Source organism: Hyperolius riggenbachi, chromosome 4, assembly GCF_040937935.1.
Source record: "Hyperolius riggenbachi isolate aHypRig1 chromosome 4, aHypRig1.pri, whole genome shotgun sequence".
In the NCBI taxonomy this organism is placed as follows: Eukaryota; Metazoa; Chordata; class Amphibia; order Anura; family Hyperoliidae; genus Hyperolius; species Hyperolius riggenbachi.
The window spans coordinates 368,485,632-368,511,507 of NC_090649.1; the positions used below are offsets into that span (position 1 = coordinate 368,485,632).

The 25,876-nt window shown below is 41.9% G+C and overlaps 1 protein-coding gene across 6 annotated transcripts in view; it reads right to left on the bottom strand.

Annotated features, from left to right (window-relative positions):
* STXBP5 (syntaxin binding protein 5) overlaps positions 1 to 25,876 on the bottom strand; it is a 557,868-nt gene that overhangs the window by 392,363 nt on the left and 139,629 nt on the right. For all 6 annotated transcript variants that reach the window (XM_068231993.1, XM_068231992.1, XM_068231991.1 and 3 more), the window contains exon 4: positions 17,672 to 17,772. In XM_068231993.1, coding sequence (XP_068088094.1) covers positions 17,672 to 17,772 — 101 coding nt within the window. The remainder of the gene's footprint in view (positions 1 to 17,671; positions 17,773 to 25,876) is intronic.

The window sequence follows — 25,876 nt, forward strand, 5'->3', positions numbered from 1 at the left end:
CTCAATAACAGCCAACAGTCCACTGGCTACATTTTACAAATGAGAATAAATTAACAAGCCATCTGCTTTCTTTAATTTTCACTTGAGACTTCTGGTCCTTACCATCACAGGCTTGAGCATTGAAAAAGAAGTTTATTGTAAGCCTCTAAAAGCCCATCTGTACCTAAATTTAAAAACCACATGGCAAAGAGTGCTGGCTGGGTCAGCATTGCCTTCAATTGCTCACCACTGCTCAATGCCATTTTACAGAGGCAATGGGCTTGGCAGGGGAGTACTGGCCCAGGGAGGAATGTTACCCCGTGCCTCTCTCTTTCCTATTAAAGAAAAAACTAGAGCCAAAGCTTGGGTTCAGAAACACATACTTGCCTAAGCAAAGGGAAGCTTCTGGATCCTAATGAGGCTTCCCTCACAGTGCTTTGGTCCCCTGTTGCTCCTTGCGGACTCTCCGTGCTGCAGCCGCAGAGGCACAAACCCTTGCCATGCTTAAAGGGAAGGTTCAGGGAGGGTGGTTAAAAAATAAAAATCAATTTCCACTTACCTGGGGCTTCCTCCAGCCCGTGGCAGGCAGGAGGTGCCCTCGCCTCCGCTCCGCAGGCTCCCGGTGGTCTCCGGTGGCTGACCCGACCTGGCCAGGCTGGCTGCCAGGTCGGGCTCTTCTGCGCTCCAAGGTCCGGCACTTCTGCGTCCCACGCCGGCGCGCTGACGTCATCAGACGTCCTCCGGGCTGTACTGTGCAGGCGCAGTAATTCTGCGCCTGCGCAGTACAGCCCGGCGGACGTCCGATGACTTCAGCGCGCCGGCGTGGGACGCAGAAGTGCCGGGCCTTGGAGCGCAGAAGAGCCCGACCTGGCAGCCGGCCTGGCCAGGACGGGTCGGCCACCGGGAGCCTGCGGAGCGGCGGCGAGGGCACCTCCTGCCTGCCACGGGCTGGAGGAAGCCCCAGGTAAGTGGAAATTGATTTTTATTTTTTAGCCACCCTCCCTGAACCTTCCCTTTAAGGACACAAGGACAGCAAGGGAAGCCTCATTAGGATCCAGATGCTTCCCTCTTAGGGATAGTATAGGATAAGTATATGATTTTGAACCCGAGCTTTGGCTTGGGTACACTTTAAAAAGGCTGTTTATGGGCAATCTGCATATGCAGATAAGGCCACCCTACCCTTTAGCTAACTTCTTCTCTGCTAAGTAGCAACTCCTAACAACACAACCTTTAGGCAGGGAATGCACTTGGCAAATTCTGGGAAAACGCACGTGATTCTGCTAAGTGTGTTCCTTGCCTTAGACTTTCTAGAAATGTAGCTGCAGTGTTGGCGACAATGAGCAAACTTTTTAGCACCAGCGAAGTTGGGTGGGGTCAGGTGATAAGCTCTGAGCTCACAGTCAAGACAGGGGGTGCCCCTGACATCTTTATGTGGGTGAAAACACACAATAGGGTTCTATTAAACATTAGTACAGGACAACAACTTTGCTATCCCAGCAAGCCAGGAAACAAAAAAAATATTAAAGGGAACCCAACGTGAGAGACATATAGAGGCTGACATCTATTTTCAAACAGTGCACATTGCTGTCCTGCTGATCCACTGCCTCCAATACATTTAACCAAAGACCCTAAACAAGCATGCAGATTAGAAGTTTCTGACCAAATTCAGACAAGATTAGTTGCATGCTTGTTTCAGATGTGCGATTCAGATACTACTGACCAGAAAGATCAGCAGGACTGACAGGGAAATGATTAAGATGAAATCATTAAAAATGAAATAAATATGGCAGCCTCCATATGTCTGCATCTCACCTTGCTTCCTTTTAACCATTATTAATCTTTATGTGCAATGCACACAACATTTTATTCGCTTTAGCTGCAGCGGCTTGGCATTTAGTACGATTATTTAACTTGTTGTCGATGAGTACTCCTAAGTCCTTCTCCAAGTTTGATGTCCCCGACTGTATCCCATTTACTTTGTATGGTACTAGACCATTAGTATGACCAAAATGCATGACTTTACATTTTTTAACATTGAATTGCATCTGCCATTTATATTCCCATATAGCCATCCTATCCAGAATTTAGGATATACTTTAAAAAATTGTATTAAATAAATATAAAAAAAATAAATAAATAACAGATCCCGAACTAGGGCTTTAATGCATGTTCATTACACAAGTTCATGCTATTAGAATTAATTTTATAAGCCTTTTCCAAGCAGGACATGCTTTTAGGCAGGGGTCACACTTACTGGCTTTCGTACGCGTTTTCTGCACAGAAAAACTGACTTCAACTGAGAACTCATGTTTATCAATGAGATAGGTCACACTTTAATGCAGATTTCGCATGCAGAAAAAAAAACTGACATCTTGCGCAATTTGTCAGTTTTCTCTATAAATTACATTAGCTGTTGTACGGTAGAGGTCACATTTGTCTTTCAGTTTTCTGAGAAGTGTAGAAACTGAAAGACAAGTGTGACCCCTGCCTAAAGGGAATTCAGAATTCATGATTTTCCAAAAATAAAATAACATTTACCTTGAGAGGGGGATCCCAATGAGGCTTCCCCATCCTCCTCAGCCAGCCCGATCCACCCTGAACAAACACACACAAAAGCACTGCTCAGAACCACACTAGCGGCTTTCGGCTCAGGAAGTAGTTGAGAGCAGTCTACGCCTGAACAGTAGGTCAGACCTGATCGGCTCGGCTACTTCTGCCAGGACTCCATCACTGTGCGCAGTGCCACTGTTACTGTCTGAGAGGAAAGCTTCTACTGTGCATGTGTGCAGAGCCAACAAGCCCGAGTTGCTGGACTTTCAGGGGTCCCACCGCTGGAATGGGGCTGAAGGGGAGGACAAGGGAAGCCTCTTTAGGATCCAGAGGCTTCCTTCTCCTAAAGGTAAGCACCCTCTAGGTGCACTTTTTTTTTTTTACTTCAGGGTTACTTTAAGTCTACCAACTTTATGATAATACAAATCCTCACAAAGACATTAAAGAAAGAATCCAGGAGCTGAAGCAGGATTATCCCATTTCTAGGGAGCGCAAAAATAATTGTATATCAAACCCCTAACCAACTGTGGAAAAACAAATGCCAATCAGATTAAATCATGAAACCGAACGATCACTTGAAAACTGCAGTGGAACGCACAATAAAAAAAGAATGTTTTAATAAAAATGCATTGCAAACAAATGAGCTGTTTGAATTTATTTACTGCATGAGTTTTATTACTTTTTCCCAGCAATAGTGGAAAAGAAAATTTCCAGCGGAAGGTAACAGTAGTCAACATTCCTATTCATTCTAGAAGAAAAACTGCAAATCACAACTTTAATAAAGAAATCTCCACTGCCATCCATATGAGGCAGAAATTTAAGGTAGAGAGAAAAATAGCATCTTTCAGAGTGATAAGTGAGTCATCTGTTCTACGTTTTATTACGGCTATAAATAAAAGCGCATGTGGACCGCCTGGATTAGAATGATATGGCTCCATGGATAGCAGCTTATGTCAGTCTAATGACTAGGATGGGTGACAAGATCCTTGCACAGTGTGCATGGCGACTGCAGCCACAGTGCAGAGGCAAACTCCCTGCTCTTAACTCTAAGCAGAAATAAAGCAAAGGAACAATAGGTGTATAAATTGGCCAACCACTTGAATGATGAGCAAGCAACACTATTAATAGGAGCCCTGGTGGTGATGAAAACCATCTCTCATAATATTATACACAAGTTCAAGATTAAAGCTTCTGTTCTCCACTTCCCCCTCATGCAAATATTGCAAACAGTCCATAAAGAGCAGATTTGCCACGGATAATGCTAAACTGAAATTAAAGAGGAAGTGTCGCGAAAATCTTAAAATTTAAACCGCATGCAAATAAGAAGTACATTTCTCCCAGAGTAAAATGAACCATAAATTACTTTTCTCCCATGTTGCTGTCACTTACAGTAAGTAGTAGAAATCTGACATTAGCGACAGATTTTGGACTAGCCCATCTTCTCATAGGGGGGGTTCTCAGGGTTTTCTATATTTTTAAAAGCACTTAGTGAATGGCAGTTGCTCCGTCCAACTGCCAAAATAGTGTGCAGTGAGCAGGGAGGTTGGCCAGCATCTTTGTATTAATCATTTTCAGGGAGTGTCTTTATAAAGAATAAAGGCCATGCTGAGAAGCCCCCATGAAGAGATGGACTAACCCAAAACCTGTCGGTAATATCAGATTTCTACTATCTACTGTAAGTGACAGCAACATAGGAGAAAAGTAATTTATGGCTCATTTTACTCTGGGAGAAAATGTGCTTCTTGTTTGTATGTGTTTTAAATGTTAAAGAGAAACTCCGACCAAGAATTGAACTTTATCCCAATCAGTAGCTGATACCCACTTTTACATGAAAAATATAATGATTTTCACAAACAGACCATCAGGGAGCGCTGTATGACTGATTTTGTGCTGAAACCCCTCCCACAAGAGGCTCTGGTACCGTACGGTACTCTGGGCAAACTGCCACAATGTAACAATGACACACACAGGAAATGGCTGTTTATAGCTGTCTGTTAAAGCCAGAACAGCTACATAATCTGCCCACAGTAACAATGTCACCATGTAATACATGTCAGAATGTGAATCTGGGAGAGGAAAGATTTTACAATGAGCAAACTCTGACTAAATCATGTATACATAAATATTGTAAAAATTAAACCTTTTTATATTAATTTATTTTAACTGGAGTTCCTCTTTAAGATTTTTGCGACCATTCCTCTTTAAAGAAAAGGTTCAATATCTACACCCTGATACAAGTAATATGCAAATGAGTCTGCCAACATGCAATTGATAAGTTTCTTCTTATTTCTTGGTTGAGCTCCTTTAAAAAGAACCTGTACTGAGTAAAAATATTTAAAATAAACACACGAGATAACTTCAAATGAACATTACATAGTTAACTTGCCATCAGTTCCTCTCAGAAGCTCACCATTTTCTTCAGACAATAATCCCTTCCAGTTCTGACAATATTTTGTCAGAACTGAAATATATCAGTTGCTGTCTGTAAAATATCAGTTGAGAGGAAAACTGATGTACCAGGTAATGTCCATTTTTCCCTATGGCTCAAGTGGGCAATGTTACAGTTTAACTGTGTGCTGACCAGAAAGCGGTTATGGGTAATGGCCATTTTCAAAATGGAGGACAGAAAATTCCCTTGATCACAGTGAACAAATTGGGCACGGGACAGGAGAAAGACACTGAGGAGTAGACTACATGGAAGGCAAGTATGACTTGTGTATGCTTATTTTGACTTAATTTTCAGTTCAGGTTTTCTTTAAAATAAAATACATTTATTTTAAAGAAAAAAACATTTATGTTTTGAAAGAAATGGTGTTTTTAGTGCCCGTGAAGACTTAATGCCGGCATTAAATAACAATCAATGTGCTAGTCATTTAAGCGTTAGCCATTCAAATGAATGGACAGCCGTCCGTAGGATTGTTTACCATCATTTGTGCAAACACTGTGCTTGATCCTATCGTTACCCATCTTGATTTCTTTTGGACACCACATGTACCGCGGCACTTTCATGTCCCACTGCGAGGGCAAAATGAGATGCATTTAACGAACGGAAAGCGCTGCAGAATGTTGCCAAAAGCTTTTCTGCTTGCTAGCAGTAAAGCATTTGACAGAGACACAGGGCTGCTGGTTCAGACATGAGTAGCCCTAAACCATACCATGACCCGGAATAGATAGTCAAGAAACCATCACTTTGCATTCCTAATGCACAAATTAATACAGTTGGTTTTAGGTTTCTCAACCCTCCATTTCCCTTCCCTGCCTCCCCCTTCCCCCAACACCACCCCTACCCTCATAATACATACTTTTTACTTCTGATACAAGTGAGATTGCTGTAGATACGGCAGTATGGCCTTCGACAATTCATCTAAATTATAAACCAAAATGATTCTATGGAAAGGAGTTATTATATGTATTACATCCCCAGCAAAGTCAGAGTATGTATATTTTTTTTAAATGCAAAAAAAGTTAATTATATGATTTAGGTGACATTCCCTTTATTGCCCTTATTTACCACAACTGCACTGCAGTCTGGGAAACGGTAAACTAGGTTCCATATAGTGTAAGGACACCTAATGACTTCATTCAAGAAGTGTAAACAAACAGATATCCAGAGCGTGCCCCTTCCGTCCATGGATTTATTCACACAAATTGACAGTGCAAGTGTACAGTTCAATGATAAGAAATACAGTGCATAGACCTCACAAGGTATGTTAACATCCAGGCAAATCTTACGTTTCCGGTGTACAAGTGGTCATCTGTTCAGGAGTTGGGTGGTGGTCACAAAAGTGGCGAGCGACGGCCGTTTCGCGTCTAAATGATGCTTGGTCACGCTGCGTACCACTCTAAAGAGGAATGTGATCTTCCGGTATAAACCGGAGCCTAATCCCTGCCCCTTCCAGGAGCGTCACTTCCTCCGTGACTGAAGCTGGTTGCCATAGAGACCCAAGGGTCAAGAGGGCGGGGAATCAAAGTCAGCCCTCATATGCTGTGGCAGAGGATACATCTGCCTATATTAACAGCGGGTGCAATTAAAGCACTTTCTTCCCATGTGGCGCTGGGTCACAAAGTAGCCAGTGCAGCAAATCAGGCACCTGGCCACAGAGGGACACATATCAATCATCATTCAAGTCAATGCATACCTCACTGCGGAACAGGACTTATAGTTCCTTTATACAGCACTAGCTGATTGCCCGGCGTTGCCTGGGTATGTATTTGGCTGGTGTTGGCTCTGCATACTTTTTCTAACCCTAACACACAATTACTCAATGACCAAGTTTGTGAGCTTTGTGGTCTTTGGTATCAATAATTTGCATTGAAATGAAAAAATCTGATTGGCTGTTTGTGGCTCCACACCCTTTTCTGAATTTGAAACCCAGTCACCCAATAACCAACTGTACCAGGTTTGAGGCCTGTGCCATTACCAGTGCAAGAATGGTAGAAATTAAATATTCCCCTTGAAAAGCAATAGGTGAAGTTTGATTCACTTTTGTAGGCTCCACCCACTTTTCTGAATATTAATCCCAGGCACCCAGTGACCAACTGTGCAAAGTTTAAAAACCCTGCCATTAACAGTGTAAGAATGGCTGCAGTTTACATTTTCCCAGTGAATTTTGTATTTGTCTCCCCCCATTGATGACCCGCCATTGCCCGTGTATGTATTTGGCTGGTGTTAGCTCCGCCCACTTTCTAACCCTAACGCACAAACAATCAATGACCAAGTTTGTGAGCTTTGGGGTCCTTAGCCAATCTGATTTGTTTAATTTCTACGGGAATATACAAATTATTGATGCCAAGGACCCCAAAGCTCACAAACTTGGTCATGGAGTAGTGCCTTTGTGTCCAGGTTACAAAAAGTGGTCGGAGCCAAAAACAAATTTCACTGGGAAAGTGTAAACTGCAGCCCTTCTTACACTATTAATGGCAGGGTTGTCAAACTTTGCCCAGATGGTCACTGAGTGACTGAGATTAATATTCAGGGAAGTGGGTGGAGCCTATAATAGCCAATCAAAATTCACCTGTTGATTTTCAAGTGGAATATTTAAATGACTGCCATTCTTCCACTGTTAATAGCAGATGCCTCGAACCTGCTACAGTCGGTCATTGGGTGACTGGGGTTCAAATGCTGGAGAGGGAGTGAAGCCACAAACAGCCAATCTAATTTGTTTAATTTCTATGGGAATATACAAATTATTGATGTCGTTTGTCTTGATTACTGTGAGAATGGCAGCCTTTTACATTTTTTCCATTGACTTGAATGGGTGAAATCTGATTTGCTGTTTGTAGCTCTGCCCAGGTGAGCAGGGGGGACACAAGACCCCCAGAATCTATCATCCCAGGTAGTAAGGGATCTGTGTACCAAGTTTCATTCAAATCGGTCAAGCCGTTTTCGAGTGATCGTGGCACATACACACACACACATACATACCCACATCAGATTTTATATATATATATAGATTAAGTGCAAGGTGCAGCTAGTACAAAGATGTATACAGATAGAATGAAAACATGCACTTAGATGTGTCTTTTTTTCATATTAAAACAGATGAACAGAGAATTTTTTGTTTTGTTTAAAGCATTGAACAAACACAGAAGAAAACAACGTTACCCAGTATGTTTTGAAAAAGGAGAAACCGCCATTAAGGACTTGCGAGGCGAAATTGCAAAAAAAAAAAAAAAAAAAAAGTAAATTACCTGCCTCTTCTTTTATGGCACTGAGGAGGCCGTCCGCGCCCTCCGTGCCGATCCGCCGGGTCCCCCCGCTCATTAGCCCCCCCCCCCCCGGGCCGGCTGCCGACCCCAAGGCCCGGGTCGGGCTCTCCTCCCTCTCGCAACATGGCCGCTTCCTCTGGCCGCGGCTGTGCAGTCCGCCTGGCCGCGCAGCTCTAGGGCCAACCCCCCTGATCCTCGCTACGTAGCGTGGATCGGGGGGGGGGGGGTTGGCCCTAGAGCTGCGCAGCTGCACTCGCGGCCAGGCGGACTGCGCAGCCGTGGCCAGAGGAAGCGGCCATGTTGCGAGAGGCAGGAGAGCCCGACCCGGGCCGTGGGGTCGGCAGCCGGCCCAGGGGGCTAATGAGCGGGGGGACCCGGCGGATCGGCACGAAGGGCGCGGACGGCGTCCTCCGTGCCATAAAAGATGAGGCAGGTAATTTACTTTTTTTTTTAGCAATTTCGCCTCGTAAGTCCTTTAAAAGCATATTTAAACCATCATTTGATATCACTATAAACCTGCAGCTACTCACTAAATGCACATATGCTGTTTGAAACTGCACAAAGGAGATAATGCTTTGAGGGATATGCTTGTGCTTCACTTACCTTGATTCTAGGAGAAAAAACTGCATTTCTAATATTTGCAGTATTATATAAAGCTAATAAACCCTCTTAGTATGCTATGTGAACTCAATAGCATAATTTCCATTTTTGTTCCTGTGAAATGCCATAAGGGCCTGCTCACACTAGGTGTTTTCCACCTTTTTTTCAAGCGCAGGCGATTTTTAAAATCCCCCACAAAACGCTTGTGCAATGATTCCCTATAAGAGAGAGCTCACAGCTGAGCGGTTCGTTTCCGATCCGCTCAGCAAGTAGTGCCTGTACTTTTTTGAGGGTTTTTTGCTATAATTAAAGGCATAGGAAAACCGCAAAACGCTCACAAAATCGCTTTGTGCAGCGATTGTGTTCACGTTTTTAAGAATAAATACATTGTATTTATTCTTTTCCGGGTCAAAGAGTTCACTTCCTAACTTGTGTCAGGAAGTGAATTACAAAACTGCTCTGAAAAAGCGCTTAGAAAAGTGCTTTTTACAAAAACGCAGCGCGCAGTGGAGTGCCGGGAGGGGAAAAAAAACAGTTCACGAAAACTCAATATGTTTGCGTTTGCATTTTTAGGTGTGAATGGGGCCTAAGGAAAGTTAAAAAAGTACTAAATCCACAGATAAAACATGTTTTATATGTTCAATAAATGAATCAACGCCCTGGCACAATAAAAAAAAAAAAAAAAAAAAAAAAAAATCATCATAAGCATTAAAAGTCTGTCTTGGGGGTTTAGGGGAACTTAAAGCCCTAGTTCAGGCTCACTGTAATGAATTATGAAGAGGCAGCCGCGGCGAACCACGCTGCCACCGCGGATGCCGCTATCTCACGGGCTAACGGTGCTCCCGTGCCTCGGGCGTCTTGCACGCCGAGGACGGGGCCATCATCTGCACATAGGGTCGCATTGACGCGTGCGCGCACCGTCGCATCCTTTATACGGCAAGGAGGCGCATCAGCTGACCTACGGGTCGGCTGAAGTCACGCCAGACGTCCGCCGCTGCTAAATGGCTGGGCGTAGGGGGGGCGTGCCTCAGGGTCCCCTCGGGCTCTTAAGCCTGGAGGAGTCAGTCGCAACTTGTCTGCTGTTGCGATCACTACGTGTAAGCGCTCAGACCTTAGTTAGATCCGGTGTGCTTTGATCCGGGAGGAAACCCGAGGATTTCACACAGTGATAGGATTTGTGCATTATATTGTTATCTGTTTAGGACTCTGCTTCGTTTATGACTATTCTTACTCTCCAGTGATTCTGTACTCTAGCCCATCTGATATTGCTACCGACTCTGCCTGTTAACCGTTTCTTCTCTGCCTTCCGATTTTGTACTGTATCTGCCTGTCTGTTACCGACTCGATTAGTCTGACCTTTCTACTCACCAGTGAGCCCTTGTCACTGGTGAGGTGTTGGCTGTGCTGACAGTGCCCACCAGCTCCTCTGGCGAGGTATAGTCATATCTGTCAGTATTTACTGTTTGCACCAATCACTACACTCAGTACAATAAAGTGTGACTAAGGTCTCGATATTTCTCATTGTTGCTATATTTGTATTATTGGTGATTCTGCAGATCACCATATAATCAGATATAGTATCTGCATTATTGGTGATACTGCAGATCACCAAATAATCAGAACCTTGTTATTGCTGACACCAATCGTTACACTCACGTTCTACATACATAGTATTGAATATTTCCTGAACTGCAATGTACAACGTTTCTTTTTTGCGTTGTACATTTTTATGTTATTTATTTTTATATTACGGTACCTGTCCAAGTCTGCAATGCTGGTTTTCTGTGCTAGTGTCAGACACTGCTTGGCTAGTCCAAACAGCAATTTATGAGCTGCTCAAACTTTTACCACAGTCTCATCATCCATAGGAGATGATCAGTAAGGTAGCACCAGCCAATATTTTCCTGTGAGTCGATTGAAGAAGTGACTTTTCGAAAAGGCACTTTCTCTGTAACAGCTGCCTCAATCACGAAAGTTGTGTAAGTAAGGAAAGAATAAATGGAATGAAAGTAAATTAAATATTCTACACTACTTTTGATCCTGCCCAGTCAGACAATCCTTCTGGAATGAAATTAACCTACTTCTTCAAAGGCTCGGACCGCCCAATCACCCTTTAAATGAAGAATCAGCACTTGTACATTCCCCGCTTTCGTTACAATAATCCAGCCCTCTACCAAATGGTTTTATTAACTTCTCTCAAGAATTTGATAATTTAATCAGCCAAGAAAACTATTTTTACTGGGGCAACTCCTCATCCCCCACAAACAAACAAACCAACAAACAAACCCTACTGAGTCTTCATGAGAATTATTTTTTGTTTGCAACCAAAAGAAGAATTTTAATGGTAAGTTTTAGGATAATTGGCTGCCTTTTCTTAAAATTATTTTACCAAACCCCAATTGTCTTTTTACAGCAACTCCAGGCAATCAGACCAACCCTAGGACAACATATCTTATGGAGGGCACTCAATAGTTTTTGACGGCCAACAAACTAAAAAGAGCAGTACAGAGAGCACATTAAAAAAAGAATACTCGGCTTAATAACTCCTCTGTCAGCACAGAGTCGTCACAATCGAGAACTTAACAGAAATGATAAAGCTTTATGTTGCCACAACCTTACAGTCAAGGATCAGACTAAGGCGAGACTAATTTTTCTACACCATAACTTACAAGACATTGTAAGTGGTGCAGACATGGGAGTGAAGAGAATCACATGGGACAGTGAGAAAGAGAGCACTACTTCTTCAGTATGCCATAGGTTTTTTTTTTTCTTTGGTGACTCTTGTAAGGGCCAGGAATACCTAGGTGAGAAGTAGGGAGAGACTAGGAGACCAATGGTGCAGTATCGTCAGGTATAGGGAGGATAAACCTATATAGATATATACTGACAAAGGTGGGTTGCAGTTCCTGCAACCACTGTATAGGCCTGCAGGGAATTAACTGTCCCTGCTCGGTACGCCAGGTCTTGCTGGATACTGGATGGTCGCTCTCCTGTAGTACGATATACTTTCCAGAAAAACTGCAAAGCTATTACCTCCAAAGGAGGTCTGACTGGTAATCGGTAGGATGGAGGCGCCCAATGTGTGTTCTATTTTACTATTTTTAAATACAAATAAAAAATTAATAAAGAGAGGTAATTGCTTTCCTCTCCAGAAGATATAGACACCAGTTCAACTGGAAAAGTTTTTATTCAAAAAGCAATCTGACATGTTTCACGGGTCATGGCCCGCTTCCTCAGGTCAATACAAAATGCCTTGATAGCATAGGGGATAGAGTGTAGGCGCCTCTAATACCTTTTGGTAGTAAAAATTAAAAATACTAAAAGAGAACACACATTGGGCGCCTCCACCCTACCCATTACACTTCAGTATGCCATACCTTATCGGCTCTTACTCTTATATAGTGAGGACCACTTTTAGTTGTTGTTTTTTTCATGAATGAACAGTTTGCTATTTACATTTTTAGTTTGCAAAATATCTTTTATTGAGTCACAAAAGAGAATTGATGGTTGTCATAAAATGTACATTACCATAAGGTACATAGTAGATGTCAAATAAATTAGAAAAAGAAACGATAAGTAGAACAGATCAATTCTAGACGATAAGAAAATTGAAGTTTAGCTATGTAGCATACTCTTCAGGTCCTTCTATTTATATTTCTAATGGACATTCAATGTAATAGACATATGTTTATGTATTCCTGCAGTGTCCTCTTCCCTTGCTACTTGTATTATAGTTTCCAAACTTAAAAGAAAACATTTGACCTAAAAGGGTAAAACTAGGACTAGCGCTTACTAAAAAGTACTGCAACCAATTTTTAGGCTAATGGTGTTCTGCAGAGTGTGGAAAAAAGCATTCTATATTATGATCTTATGTTTGCAAGTTTGGAATGAACCGGTGTCACTTCACCAAGCATGTTACATAAACAACACATTAGAAGTGTTAAAAGCCTTGAATATATTAATCAGGGAAATACACGAGATGTGGCCTAAGGAACCAATGTCACTACTTCTCTATCAAAATCCAGACACTTGCTATAACAATATAGGCCATAATATAAAATCCTGAATACCAGAACTCTTTAGAAAAAACTTCAAGTTATTTATTATAAGGAAGCAGAAAACCTCACATTATAAAAGAGGATCAGTTTTAAAGGGAAAGCATTAAGAATTTCTTAATTTTTGCTTTATTAAAATGGAAAATATAAGTAATTTTTTTTTTAACATTTTTGGTAAGTATAATGCAGTATTACACATGGGAGTTTGATCTTTGCAGCAACTGTCAGTTTGAAAGTAGACATGCATCTCCTTACTGCTGTACTTAATAAACACATATAATAAACACTATAATAAACACATTTTTACATAAAGTCATTTGATTTACCAATTAACTATTCAATCCTGTTGGTAGCTATAGAGTTGTTCAATCTTTACCACATAACAGTTACGGTATTCCAGATCTTTTTCTGCTTGAAGATGTTCCACCTTTTGCAGAAAAGTCATTATCCCTCAACCCAACACCGTGTCTATTGAAAACAATTTACATCACTGACACATAGTAGTGGAGGTACAGTGCCCAGGCTTACCAAAAAACCTGTCACTGCTGTGGGACTAGTTCTATATGTATCCATGTTTATCTCCTGTCACATGTCAGTTCAGGAATCCTTTCAATGCTTTGGACAAAGGCCCCTTCCCTATGTGTGTTGCTGATAGAGTTTTCAGCCCCGCACAGTTATGCGATCCGTAGGGACATCAGAAGTACATAGACTGCACTGGTTGAGGTTTCCATCCATGTGTTGCAATTAAGCAAAAAAATCGCAATGCATGGTTGCAGAGAAAATCACATAAACACAGTGCAATTCCAAACGTAAATTAATGGGATTGCAAACACATTGGGAAGAAAGGCATAGAAACACCGTGTGTTGCGACAGCCACATGTGTTGCACGCATCGCAGAAGTGGGAAAGGGGCCTTAAAGAGACACTGAAGCGGAAAAAAAAAATGATCTAATGATTTGTATGTGTAGTACAGCTAAGAAAACAAACATTAGCAGCAGACACACAAGTCTAATATTGTTCCAGTAAAGGAAGAGCTAAGAAACTCCTGTTTCTTATGCAAATTAGCCATTCAGCTCCACGACTTTCAAAGTCGCAGAAAACTCTGCCAGACACTTGAGATAATAAGCTGAAAAGACAATGTATCTTTTTTCCCTGTGCAGGGAAGATTTTACAGAGAAGGCTAGTGAACTTTTGAATCCATTTAGACTGCTGAGGGCTCTTTCACATTAGGGCAGACTTTCTGCGTTAACGCAAACGGAAGCAGTTTGCGTTAACCAAGGTAAGATGAAAGTCCATAGACTTTCATTTTACCTTTCACACTCGACGCTGCGTTTCGATGCGCTGCGGTGCGGTTGCGGCGCAGTTTTTCCTCCAACGCACCCGCGAGCCGGCGTTTTCCGTCGGGTTTAATTACCAGCTACCGCCGCTGATTGCGTCGCACCGCAGATACCCGACGACACGCCGCAGGCAGACAACGCGTGCAGGAGAATGGCTCCTGTTCGCGTTGTCTGATGTGAAAGAGTCCTGAGTAGTGTCTACACTGCAAATAATAGAAAATGATGCAATGTTATAAAAAAAACACTATATAACTGAAAATAAAAATATTAGATTATTTTCTTTGCTACTAAAATTCTAGTAATTATCCATATTACACAACCAATTCATTATATCATATTTTTTTCCGCTTCAGTGTCCGTTTACCACGCACATGAGGAGCATGGTTTCCCCACATTGGGCACATAACCCGACTCTAAATAAGGTTTCAGACATTATGGGCTTTAGGAATGAGTGGCTGTTTTCATTAAGAAACATTGCAGAGTTGCTGGCTTCTAGTTACCATTAATTATGTTTACATGTATGATAAATTTCCCTAAAATACAATTCCCTCAAAATTATTAAAAACTATCCTGTACGGCTGTTCCATCAATTATTCAGATCCAGCATAAAATGTACATGAGGTAGTTAGAAGTTGGTAAGAGTTGCAATGAATGCTATAAACACTCACAGAGCTTCAATACAATGCATTGATAACTGCTTACCAATTTGTTCCAGTTAATAAATATGCCAGTGTAATAATCAGCTTCCACTATTCATCAGTGACTGTTAGGGTCCCTTAATGGTGATACAACACCACCCTCAAGTATTCCCTTTTCCACTAGACATATTTTGAGTCCTTTTAACAGAGAGGCCTACAGTATATTCTACAGGCAGCAAGTTTGCCCAGTAAGGCATATGATAAGAGACTAAGAACAAGCTTAGTGGGTGCAAAACAAAAGTGATGGGCAAGCACCAACAACTGAAGCAATCAACTACATGTGTTTAGAGTGTGCAGAAAGGATCATGACAATTTATCAAGAAATGAGAAAAAGAGGATCCTAAGCAATACCACACCACTCATGAGTATTCAGAAAATTGAATCGGTCTTTATTCAGACAAAAAATTGTTGCACATAAAAACATTGGTACTTATCCGTTAGCCGGGCGCATCCGGCAGGTGGCGCTAATTACTATTCCCCCTCCAGGCCGCCATGGATAGTAGGGAAAGACGTAACTCTGGTGGAGTTTTGTCGCCACCTGCCGGATGCACCCGGCTAACAGATAAGTACCAAAACATTTAACATCCAAGTACATAAGGAGTCGCGGTCAAAAGGGATGTGTACAGACATATCACAATGATAACTAAACTGTCAATCAATATTGCACATAAACTGCAACTCCACATAACCAGTACAAAGCTCAAAGTGCCTTACAATTATGCATAAACATAATCAGCAAAACTTCCAAATAAAGTGCAATGTGCTAGAGCATGAATAATAAGAACAACATGAAATCCAAGAATGGTGAAAAGAAAAAACCGTGACAGAACTGGAAAAATTAGGAAGTGAAAAAGTGCATAGACCAAGCAGTGAATGAGAACAGAGCGCTGGCAAGCACAAGAGAAGTGCAAACCACCTCTGTGAAAGAGGAAAGGAGCAGTGGGGTGAGGAGTAACAGTGAAGAGGAAGAAGCAGCTGAAACGGTGAGCGTGAATGAGCTTACCAGGGAGAGCAGGGAATGACACCTGACCGCCTTCATGATTCACTGCTAACGAGGGGCTTCTTCCAGGCCCGGTAAGCAAAAATTACATGGCGGTGCAAGGCTTTTGTGAACAGACCCCAATGACATGCAGTACTAAACTAAAGTAACTAAAGTATTTTTACGTCACAGCATTACTGCTGCCAACCTTTTCCTATGTATGACTGAAATATCCAGCTGTAGCTGCATGAGGGCCCGTTTCCACTATCGCGAATCTGCATGCGTTTCCTGCATGCAGATTCGCACAGCCAATACAAGCGGATGGGCCTGTTTCCACTTGTCAGTTTTCCTGAGCGTTTTTCTGTGCAGGATTTTTCTGCACGGCAGAACCCTCAGAATTCGCTTGCGTGTGGAATGCATGCGAATCGCCGCTAATGTATTTCAAAAGGAATTCGCCTGCGGCTTTGGTATGCGAATTTTCATGCGAATTCACATGCGAATTCGCATGGAAATCAATGGACAACCACGCCGGCACTGCCATGGTTAAATTCGCATACAGCATCATCCATGCGAATTCACGTGCAAATTCGCATGAAAATTCGCATACACCAGCATGCAAAATTCGCATCCGCATGCAAATTTTTACCGCGGCGATTCGCACCGCACAAGTGGAAACGGGCTCTGGCTGACTGAATCATGGGTCCAAGAAGACCCTTCGTCCATCCACTCTAATGACTGAGATAGAGGGATCTATGTCTCTTAAGAACTTAGTGCAACACCAAGTAATCCTCCACCCATCACTGGCTTCCTTTTCAAAGGCAGACTGGCACATTCCTTGTCCTTTCTTCTACAACCACATCATGTGCAAAGACAACATATAAACTTAGTGTACAAGCAAACAAATATGGCAGCCTCCATATCACTCATCTCGGGATCACTTTAAATTATTAAATTATTCTACCGTGCACATTTCGTACGTATACATTTTCTTATTTTCTGTTATCAATCTGCATGTAAAAAGCATAATAATGTCAAGCATCTATTACAGTTCGTACAAAAGAATTTTATGAGAACACATTTGAAAAATAATGTAGACGAGAACATGATCTTGCAAAGCCAGAAAAAAAAAGCACAGCTTGCTATAAAAAAAAAAAAAAATTGATTGACTAATCAGATCTCAGTGGAAGGCTTATGGAATAGGGAATTTCATGTCTGATAGTCAAACATATGAGGATGCCACAATTATAATTCTGTGATATATACCTAGCAGAAGAGATGATGTACAGGGTATGAAAACCGGGACAGAGCAGTAGTACTGTTCCACGTTCATGCATGCAAAAAAGAAACCACATACATATGGCATGAAAGCAGTGATAATGTGCACTGCTCATATCATTGATCAGTAGGCACAAAGCATGTGAAAGGGAAAACTAGAAATGTGGTTTATTTCACTGAATGTGCCATTTCAAAATAATGAAGTCAACAGACAAATTAATGCTGAAATAAAAAAAAAAAAAGTGTACAAAATTAAGCTTCACCCTGCTCCTTTCATTTCTAGGCCTCTCTACTGGTCCTTCTATGTGATGGGTGGCATAACTTGCCAAGAGAAAAAAATCATGAACTCAACTTCATTCTTTTACTTCAGCACTTTCTACATTTTGAGCTGCTGATAATTGTGACATGTAGGTTACCTATTTATGACATTAAACTATCTGTTATTTTTACTTTAATGAGAGGATAAAATACAAATATATATTCTGCTTACCTTTCTCTACTGAATTTTAGGGAATGCAGTATGGCAGGTCTCTTCTGTCTTAAATTCCAAAGGTGTAGGGTGTCGTCCGTCAAGGCACTGACTAGGGCTCCCTTTGATAGAGAAAAAATAAAAAGCGCAGTAAGTAATGAAGCCTCAATACTTGATAGACTTAATACTAACTGTCCATGAGAGGGGGCTCACAATCTAACCACTACTATAGCCCATCGTAGTCTAGGGCTGATTTTGGGAAAGTCAATTAACTTATCTGTATGTTTTTTGGTGTGTGGGAGGAAACTGTAGTGCCCAGAAAAAAAAAATACAAAAAGACATGGAAAGAATAAACAAACTCCTTGTGGATAGTGCCATAGCTGGGATTCAAACCGGAGACCCATCTAAGGACTGGGGACCTAGCTGCAAGGTGAGAGAGCAATCCACTACGTCACCATGCTGGAATTAATTATGGGAACCACATTTTTAATTGCTACAGAGCAATAAAGCTAATTCTTCAACAACCTGCATAAGAGAACACATACAGTACTACTACATTAAGGAGGACTTTAGGAACATATAGTAGAATGCAGTAAATCATTCAGGATACCCAAATTTCCTATAAGTAGGTGTTTAGCATGGTGGCATAAGTGGATAGCAGTCTTTTCTTGCAACGCTGGGTTCAAATCTTAGCTAGGGCAATATTTGCTAGAATTTTGTAAGTCCTCCTCGTGTCTGTGTGGGTTTCCTTTCTGCATTCCAGTTTCCTCCGACATTCCAAAAATATACAAATAAATTCAATGGCTTCCCTCTAAATGGGCCCTGGACATGTGACTATATTAGGTATTAGATTCTAAGGTCCTCTGAGGTACAGTTAGTGACAAAGCAATATATAGCCTGCAAAAGTGCAACAGAACATGTCAAATTGCATGCAGCTTGGCATTTGACCAAATTCAGCATGCAGTGGATCTTATTGGCCCAATTCCAAGCTGCATACAATATGCATTAAATTCACTTGCAAACTAGAACTATTTGCACCTCATTGAGCATCTTTATTTGTGACCATTCGCCTTTTTATATACTATATGAGCTGCTACAGAAGAGTTTTGTTCATTTAGTTTTGCCCTCACCCCGGAAAACATTTCCCCAGAGTTTTGTGAGCTTTACAAATTGTTGGACTTCTAATCTTTACTCTTTTCAAAATATTCTTTCAATTGTTGTTTAACCCAACTTAACCACTTCAGGATTCTGCGTACGCATATGTACGCCCCTGAATCCTGAAGCGGTTTCCATGGAAACGGCCGCTCGAATGAGCGGCCGTTCCATGTCAGTTCACGGAGGGTGTCTCCGTGAACACCCTGCGAGCCTCCGATCGTGGCTCGCAGGGTAAATGTAAACAGGCGGGGAAGATCTTCCCCGCTGTTTACATACATACGGCGCTGCTGCGCAGCAGCGCCGTGACGGAGATCGGCGATCCCCGGCCTCTGATTGGCCGGGGATCGCCGGCATCTGATAGGCTAAAGCCTATCCTATCCGGCGCAGGACGGCTTTCCGTCCTGCGCCGCACACAGGGGACGGGAGAGGGAGGGAAGGAGGCAGAGGGAGGACTAGCGCTGCGGAGGGGGGCTTTGAGGAGCCCCCCCCCCCGCTAGGCACAGCAGCGCGGCGGCGATCAGACCCCCCCAGCAGGACATCCCCCTAGTGGGGAAAAAAGGGGGGGAAGTCTGATCGCCCTGCACGATTTCTGATCTGTGCTGCGGGCTGAAGAGCCCCCGCAGCACAGTTCAGCCAAACCACCCGGTATCCGGAAGTGGTTAAGCTGGTTTGATCATTTAATCTCTGACATGAAGATGCAAAACCATAATTACCAGCTATGGTCCGACAAGTCAAGTCTTTGTCACAACTAATTTACTCTTCGAAACAGTGGTCCCTTTGCAGGACAAGATAAGAATTTCCCTTTAATATCAATAGGCAGTACCATCACTTTCCTGTCAGGTGTCCACCATTCAGTTTGTTTACCTGAAGGCAGACTTCACATGGAGTTTTCCAGCCTATAGTACTTTGATTTACCTTTTGTAGTAAAGAGACAGATAAAAGAGAGGTAGCCTGGGATGGGGGCTCGTTTTGAGTCCACTTTTATCCTCTATGGTCAATTAGAACAAGTCTGTATACATCTGAATTCCTCATAAACATACACTTTTATCCCTCTTTTCTTCCATCGAAGATAACAAGTAAACAAGTAAACCGCAGCATAACTTTTACCCCCAAACATACTGGAGATACAAAAAAACTTAAACTGCAGAAGTATTCCAACTAATCTATGTCCCATCAGACCAGAATATTGCTGGTGGTATGGCCCTAGAATAGTAAATAAATTGCAAGTACACATCAACTGCAAAAAAATACCATTATAAATATAAAACAGATATATCTATACTCATATTGTCTCTTATGATACATGTTTATCAAAAGAGGTGGTACTGTAGATACCATAGATGGTATTAGATTACCCCATTATAGGACAGATGAAATATTATACAGTACTTCAGCTGTGGGTTTTCTTTGAATGCAGATATTAAATGCAGTTAAATCCTCCTGTTTACAAGGAAGCTAGTCTTAGTATGTACTTCTATGTCAAGATGATTGGTCACTATTAAAAAGGAAAACACAGCCCCACTTAAATACTGTGGGACCACAGATGTATTTATAATATAATGTATTGCATTGCTCCAATTTCACAGGCATACAAGAACAAAAACTCCAATAAGGAAATTATGAAATTGTATGCAGCCTGAAACTGGGCTAGTCATATGCATTTACCACCGATTTGTATTGGCTCAATACTAACTTGCATTAAGTTTGTATGCAAGCCTAAATTAGCATCTCAATGACCATCTCTATTCACCTTTAAGTAGAATGTACATTTACTGATCCTAATGTCAAAGCTGGTACAAATCAAGTCATGACAGCAGATGACCAATTTCCCCTGCCCTTGAAAGTAGAATATCTGGAGGCTCTGGGCCACAGTACCTATTGTATGCTACGTCCTTTAACCCGGAATAAAAATAAAACACTCAAGACCTGGTTAAAAATGCAGAGGATCGCCCATCTTTCCTTGTAAAACCATGTCTCATTACAGAATAAACATAAAATGCATACAACAGGAAATGATCACAATGATCAGATTTGTCAGTTAAAGTGGAACTAAACTCAGAACTCCCTCTCTGTTCTAAAAGAATAGGCACAGCAAGATAACTTTTAAAGGAAGAAAATTCTTCATTATAATTTGTGGAATTCCTAAAAGTTTACACTGATTCAATTCACTAGAAGCACTGAAAGAGTGAAAGTGGCTCTAAACTCAGAACCTAATGTACACTCTAAAAGGTTATCCAAAGCATAATGACCTTTAGGTGAAAACAAGTATTCATTACAATTTATGGAAATCTAAAAAAAACAAAAACATAACATTAACAGGATGAGTTCCTGTAGAGGAACAGCCATGGCGGTGCTCTTAGTCACAGCTACTAATAAGGCTAATTACACTCTGATATAGTTTAACAAACACTGCAATTGATTTCTAAAGTGCTTAAATGTACAATGAAAACTATGTACAAGAGCTCAGGTCTGCTTTAAGCCTGTGTTTACACAGGGAAGAGAGCTGCCATGACACAGCTCTGATTTACAGCTGCTGATAAGATTCTGATCTAGGTAAACAAGCAGAGAGAACAGTCCAGTGAATTTATTCAGTAACCATATGTGACTTTTCATTGTGTGATGTTCTAGAGTGCAGGCTGCTTTAAAGGGAACCTAAACTGAGAGGGATGTGGATGTTTCATTTTAAACAATACCAGTTGCCTGGTTGTCCTGCTGATCTCTTTGGCTGCAGTAGTGGCTGAATCACACACCTGAAACAAGCATGCAGCTAATCCAGTCTGACTTCAGTCAGAGCACCTGATCTGCATGCTTATATGGGGGCTGTGGCTGAAAGTATTAGAGACACAGGATCAGCAGAAGAGACAGACAACTGGTATTATTTTAAAGAGAATCTGTATTGTTAAAATCACACAAAAGTAAACATACCAGTGCGTTAGGGGACATCTCCTATTACCATCTGTCACAATTTCGCCGCTCTCCGCCGCATTAAAAGTGGTTAAAAACAGTTTTAAAAAGTTTGTTTATAAACAAACAAAATGGCCACCAAAACAAGAAGTAGGTTGATGTACAGTATGTCCACACATAGAAAATACATCCATACACAAGCAGGCTGTATACAGCCTTCCTTTTGAATCTCAAGAGATCATTTGTGTGTTTCTTTCCCCCTGCATCTCTCATGCACTGAAGTTTCAGGCTGCTCTTTTCTTCCTGCAAACAGCTTTGCCCTTGTCTGTAATTCCTCACTATGTGAAAGCCCAGCCAGCTCAGAGGACGATTTATCCAGCTTGTAAAAGATAAGAGAGAAGAGAGAAGCTGCTCTAATCTAAATAACACACAGGCAGTGTGCATAGAGGGGGCCTGGAAGGGGCAGTTCATAGCAGAACCACAACACTGAAGAACTTGGCAGCCTTCCAGACACAGGCTGACAAGTCTGACAAGAGAGAGATAAGTTGATTTATTACAGAGATGGTGATAGTAGAACGTGCTGCAGTAAGCCAGAACACATTAGAATAGCTTTTGGAACTTGTAGGATGATAAAAAACAGGATGCAATTTTTGTTACGGAGTCTCTTTAAAAGGAAAAATACATGCGCTTTGAGTCCTATGGGAGAAAAGCGCTTTACAAATGTTATTGTATTGTACATGTCCTTCTCAGTTTAGGTTCCCTTTAAGCCATGCTGTGTGTTCAAGGCTTAATACATTCCTACAAACAGTTAAAGAGGAACTTCAGCCTAAACAAACATACTGTCATTATGTTACATTAGTTATGTTAATTAAAATAGATAGGTAATATCTCTTACCCACCCTGTTTGAAAAGAACAGGCAAATGTTTGATTTCATGAGGGCAGCCATCTTTTTGATTGAAAGTAGGTGACAGGGAGCATGAGAGACAGTTCCAACTGTCCTGTGTGCTGATCACCCCTACCAGTCACTAGGCAACGTGAACAACAACATTGGAAATCCCATCATGCTTTGCACAGCATCAGGGGAAAAAAAGCCTGGGCAGTTTTCTTTGATGGGTGGAGCTTAGCTAAAAACGCAGCTAAAAATGATGCTTTGGTAATAAAAACAAAGTTCTGATGCTGTGAAACTGTTAAACACCAAGCCTTTTCAGTTCTGCTGAGTAGATTTAGTCCGGTTCACTTTAAACTAATCTTTTTCGAAAAAAATTGCCTTTCCCATATAGGGAGGGGGGGGGGGGGGGGAAGGCACCCCAATGGGAGTGTCAATTGACAGTAATGACAGTATTAGTAGGGAACAGTTTTACCTCAAAATGGAGGATTCACCCACTTCTTCGGGTTACCAAAACAGTGTCTCTGTAGCACTGTAGCACAGATTGACAGATGCCAGATTGACAGATAATAGGTGCTCCAAATCTGTGCTACAGAGAAGAGACACTGTTTTGTACACCTGAAGATGCGGGTGAATCCCGAGAAACACGTTGTTTGTTTTGTGGTCCAATAAATTGAGCCTTAACCTCCATTTTGAAGTAAGACTGTTCCCTACTAATAACATCATTACTTTCAATTAACCTCTTGAGGACTGCAGGGCTAAACCCCCCTAGTGACCAGGCCATTTTTAGCAAAATAGGTCACTGCAGCTTTAAGGCCAAGCTGCCGGGCCGCACAACAGCACACAAGTGATTTCCCCCCCCCCCCCTTTTCTCCCCACCAACAGAGCTCTCTGTTGGTGGGGTCTGATCGCTCCCCCCACGTTTATTTTTTTTTTAAATATTAGTGGTGTTTTTTCTTTTAAAAAAACCCGTTTCTTTAAATACCCTCCCTCCCCCCAGCCAGCCAATCATGGCGATCAGCTCTCATAGGCTTCACCCTATGAGAGCTGATCGCTCTCTTGTCCCCCAGGGGGACAGCCGTGTCACACGGCTGTCCCCAGTGCAACGCTGCACCATGTAAATAGACGGCGATTACGCCGTCTAACAGTCTCCCGTGCAGGAGATGAACAGGAACAGTCCCCCCAAGCAGGAGATGCGCGCGCAGCCTGCGCGCGATCTCCTGCAAAACAGAGCCGCAGGACTTTACGCCAATCGGCGTTAGGCGGTCCTAGGGCTGCCGCCGCGGCCACGGCCATCGGCGTGACGCGGTCGGCAAGAGGTTAATACTCACACTGGGGCGCCTACTCCCACCCTGTATAGTTTAGTCTCCCCTTTAAGGAGCCAACCCTGTAACCGAGATCCAGTGGTTTCAGAAGACCTTTTCTAAACATGTTTTAAGTTTTTCAGAAATAAACATAGTATGAAACCAATTATGATGTAGAAATATGAAATGCTTTCAAACAACCTTTCCCAACTCCCCTACCCCTCACCCTTCCCCATCACTCTTTCTTCATATATACTAAAGTAATAATGATTACTCCCAGTGCGGGCAATAAAAGTTTGTGTCCTCCACTCTATCAGAAAGTGTGTTTGCCAGTAGTGGGTTTGCTTCCAATTCCAGTAGTCCAAGGGTGCCTTTAAGTTGTTCCGTTGCATACCAAGATGTATATTTAAAAGGGTAAGACTAGTTTCTGCAAATCTTGACTAGACATTATATAAAGATATGGCTTCCAGCACTGGAAAACATTTTTTGGTAGATTTTTCCTTGTGGATATGAGCCTCTAGCTTGTCCAGTAGCATTATATGCCTTAGCTCTTCCTTAAAGTCCCAGATAGTGGGTGCAGTTGGGTAAACCCATTTGTTGTAAATTGCTTTCCGAGCTGCTAGCAGACACAGATGAACTAAATCAGTTATATGTTTTGGGAGGTTCGATTCTTTCTGCGAGTTAAATAGAAGCAACATGGAGTCTTTCAACATTTGGCATTTACTCAGCTTGTTAATAAATTTAACAACTGTTTCCCAGTAGGACTGGATAATTGAGCAAAACCATAAACAATGGATCATATTAGCGTTAGGATGCAAACATTTTGGACAATTGTTTACATATCCCGGCCTCGGATCTTTATATACCACATTAAATGCATACTTGGCTTGATATATCATGAGCAGGTGGGACTCTCCACCTTTCGCTTATCATCACTTTCCTAATTTGGTTATTGCCCTCAATGATTCTCTTTTTGATATCTGGTACTGTGAAATATTTGTTCCAGCTGGACATTTTTCACCTTACCCCGCAGTCCCACATTTCCCAGGCCCTGTTGTATGTCTGATAAAGAAATTCTACCACCTTTTGGTTTTAAAAATAGATCAAAGGGCAGGATGTTGGCTATGGCAGATAAGTTCTTTAGATGTGCACGTACGAAATACTGGATCTGCGCATAGACCAGAAACCCAGAGCCTGGAACACCATATAGCCGTCTAATTTTTCTGAATGGTAACCATTTTTTTTTCTTTAAATCAAGCAAGTTCCCAAGTTTTGTGATACCCTTCTCTGCCCATTTTCTATAATTGTCATGCATGTTTCCTGGTGTGAAACTTGGGTTGCCCTCTAATGGTAAATATTTGGAAATATTCCACGGAAGGTTAAAAATCTTCCGAACTTCCCTCCATGCTACCATTGTGTCTCTATATATCACATTATGTTTTAATCGTACTGGCATATTTGACCAACTGGAATGAAGAAAGCCTGCCCGTTCCCATGGCTCAGCTCTATGGTGCTCCAGGTCCGTATTTGAGAATTTCGAGGTTCCCACAATCCAGTTCTTTGCATGCCTAAACAGGCATGATATGTTAGATCTACGGATGTTTGGGAAATTAAAGCCCCCCCATCTCTTTTGGTAACTGCAAACGGAAAAGTTTAATTTGCGCTCTTCTGTCGCTCCAGATAAACTTCCTAATTGCTTTATGGAGTTCGGCCATTTCTTTATGTTTTAAAAGAACAGGCAAGACCTGCATTTGGTAGAGTAATCGGCCAAAAGTGATCATTTTGACCAAGGCAATACGCCCAATAACTCCTAAGGGGATGTTTTGCTGTCCTTGTAGTTGTATTATCAGGGATCTAAATAATGGTGTAATGTTTAGAGAGTATATAGAAGCAGGGTCCCTACCAATATCAATTCCAAGGTATCGGATCTTGTACCACTTTGATCCCCAAATTTTTAATATCTTGCAGGTTTGCCA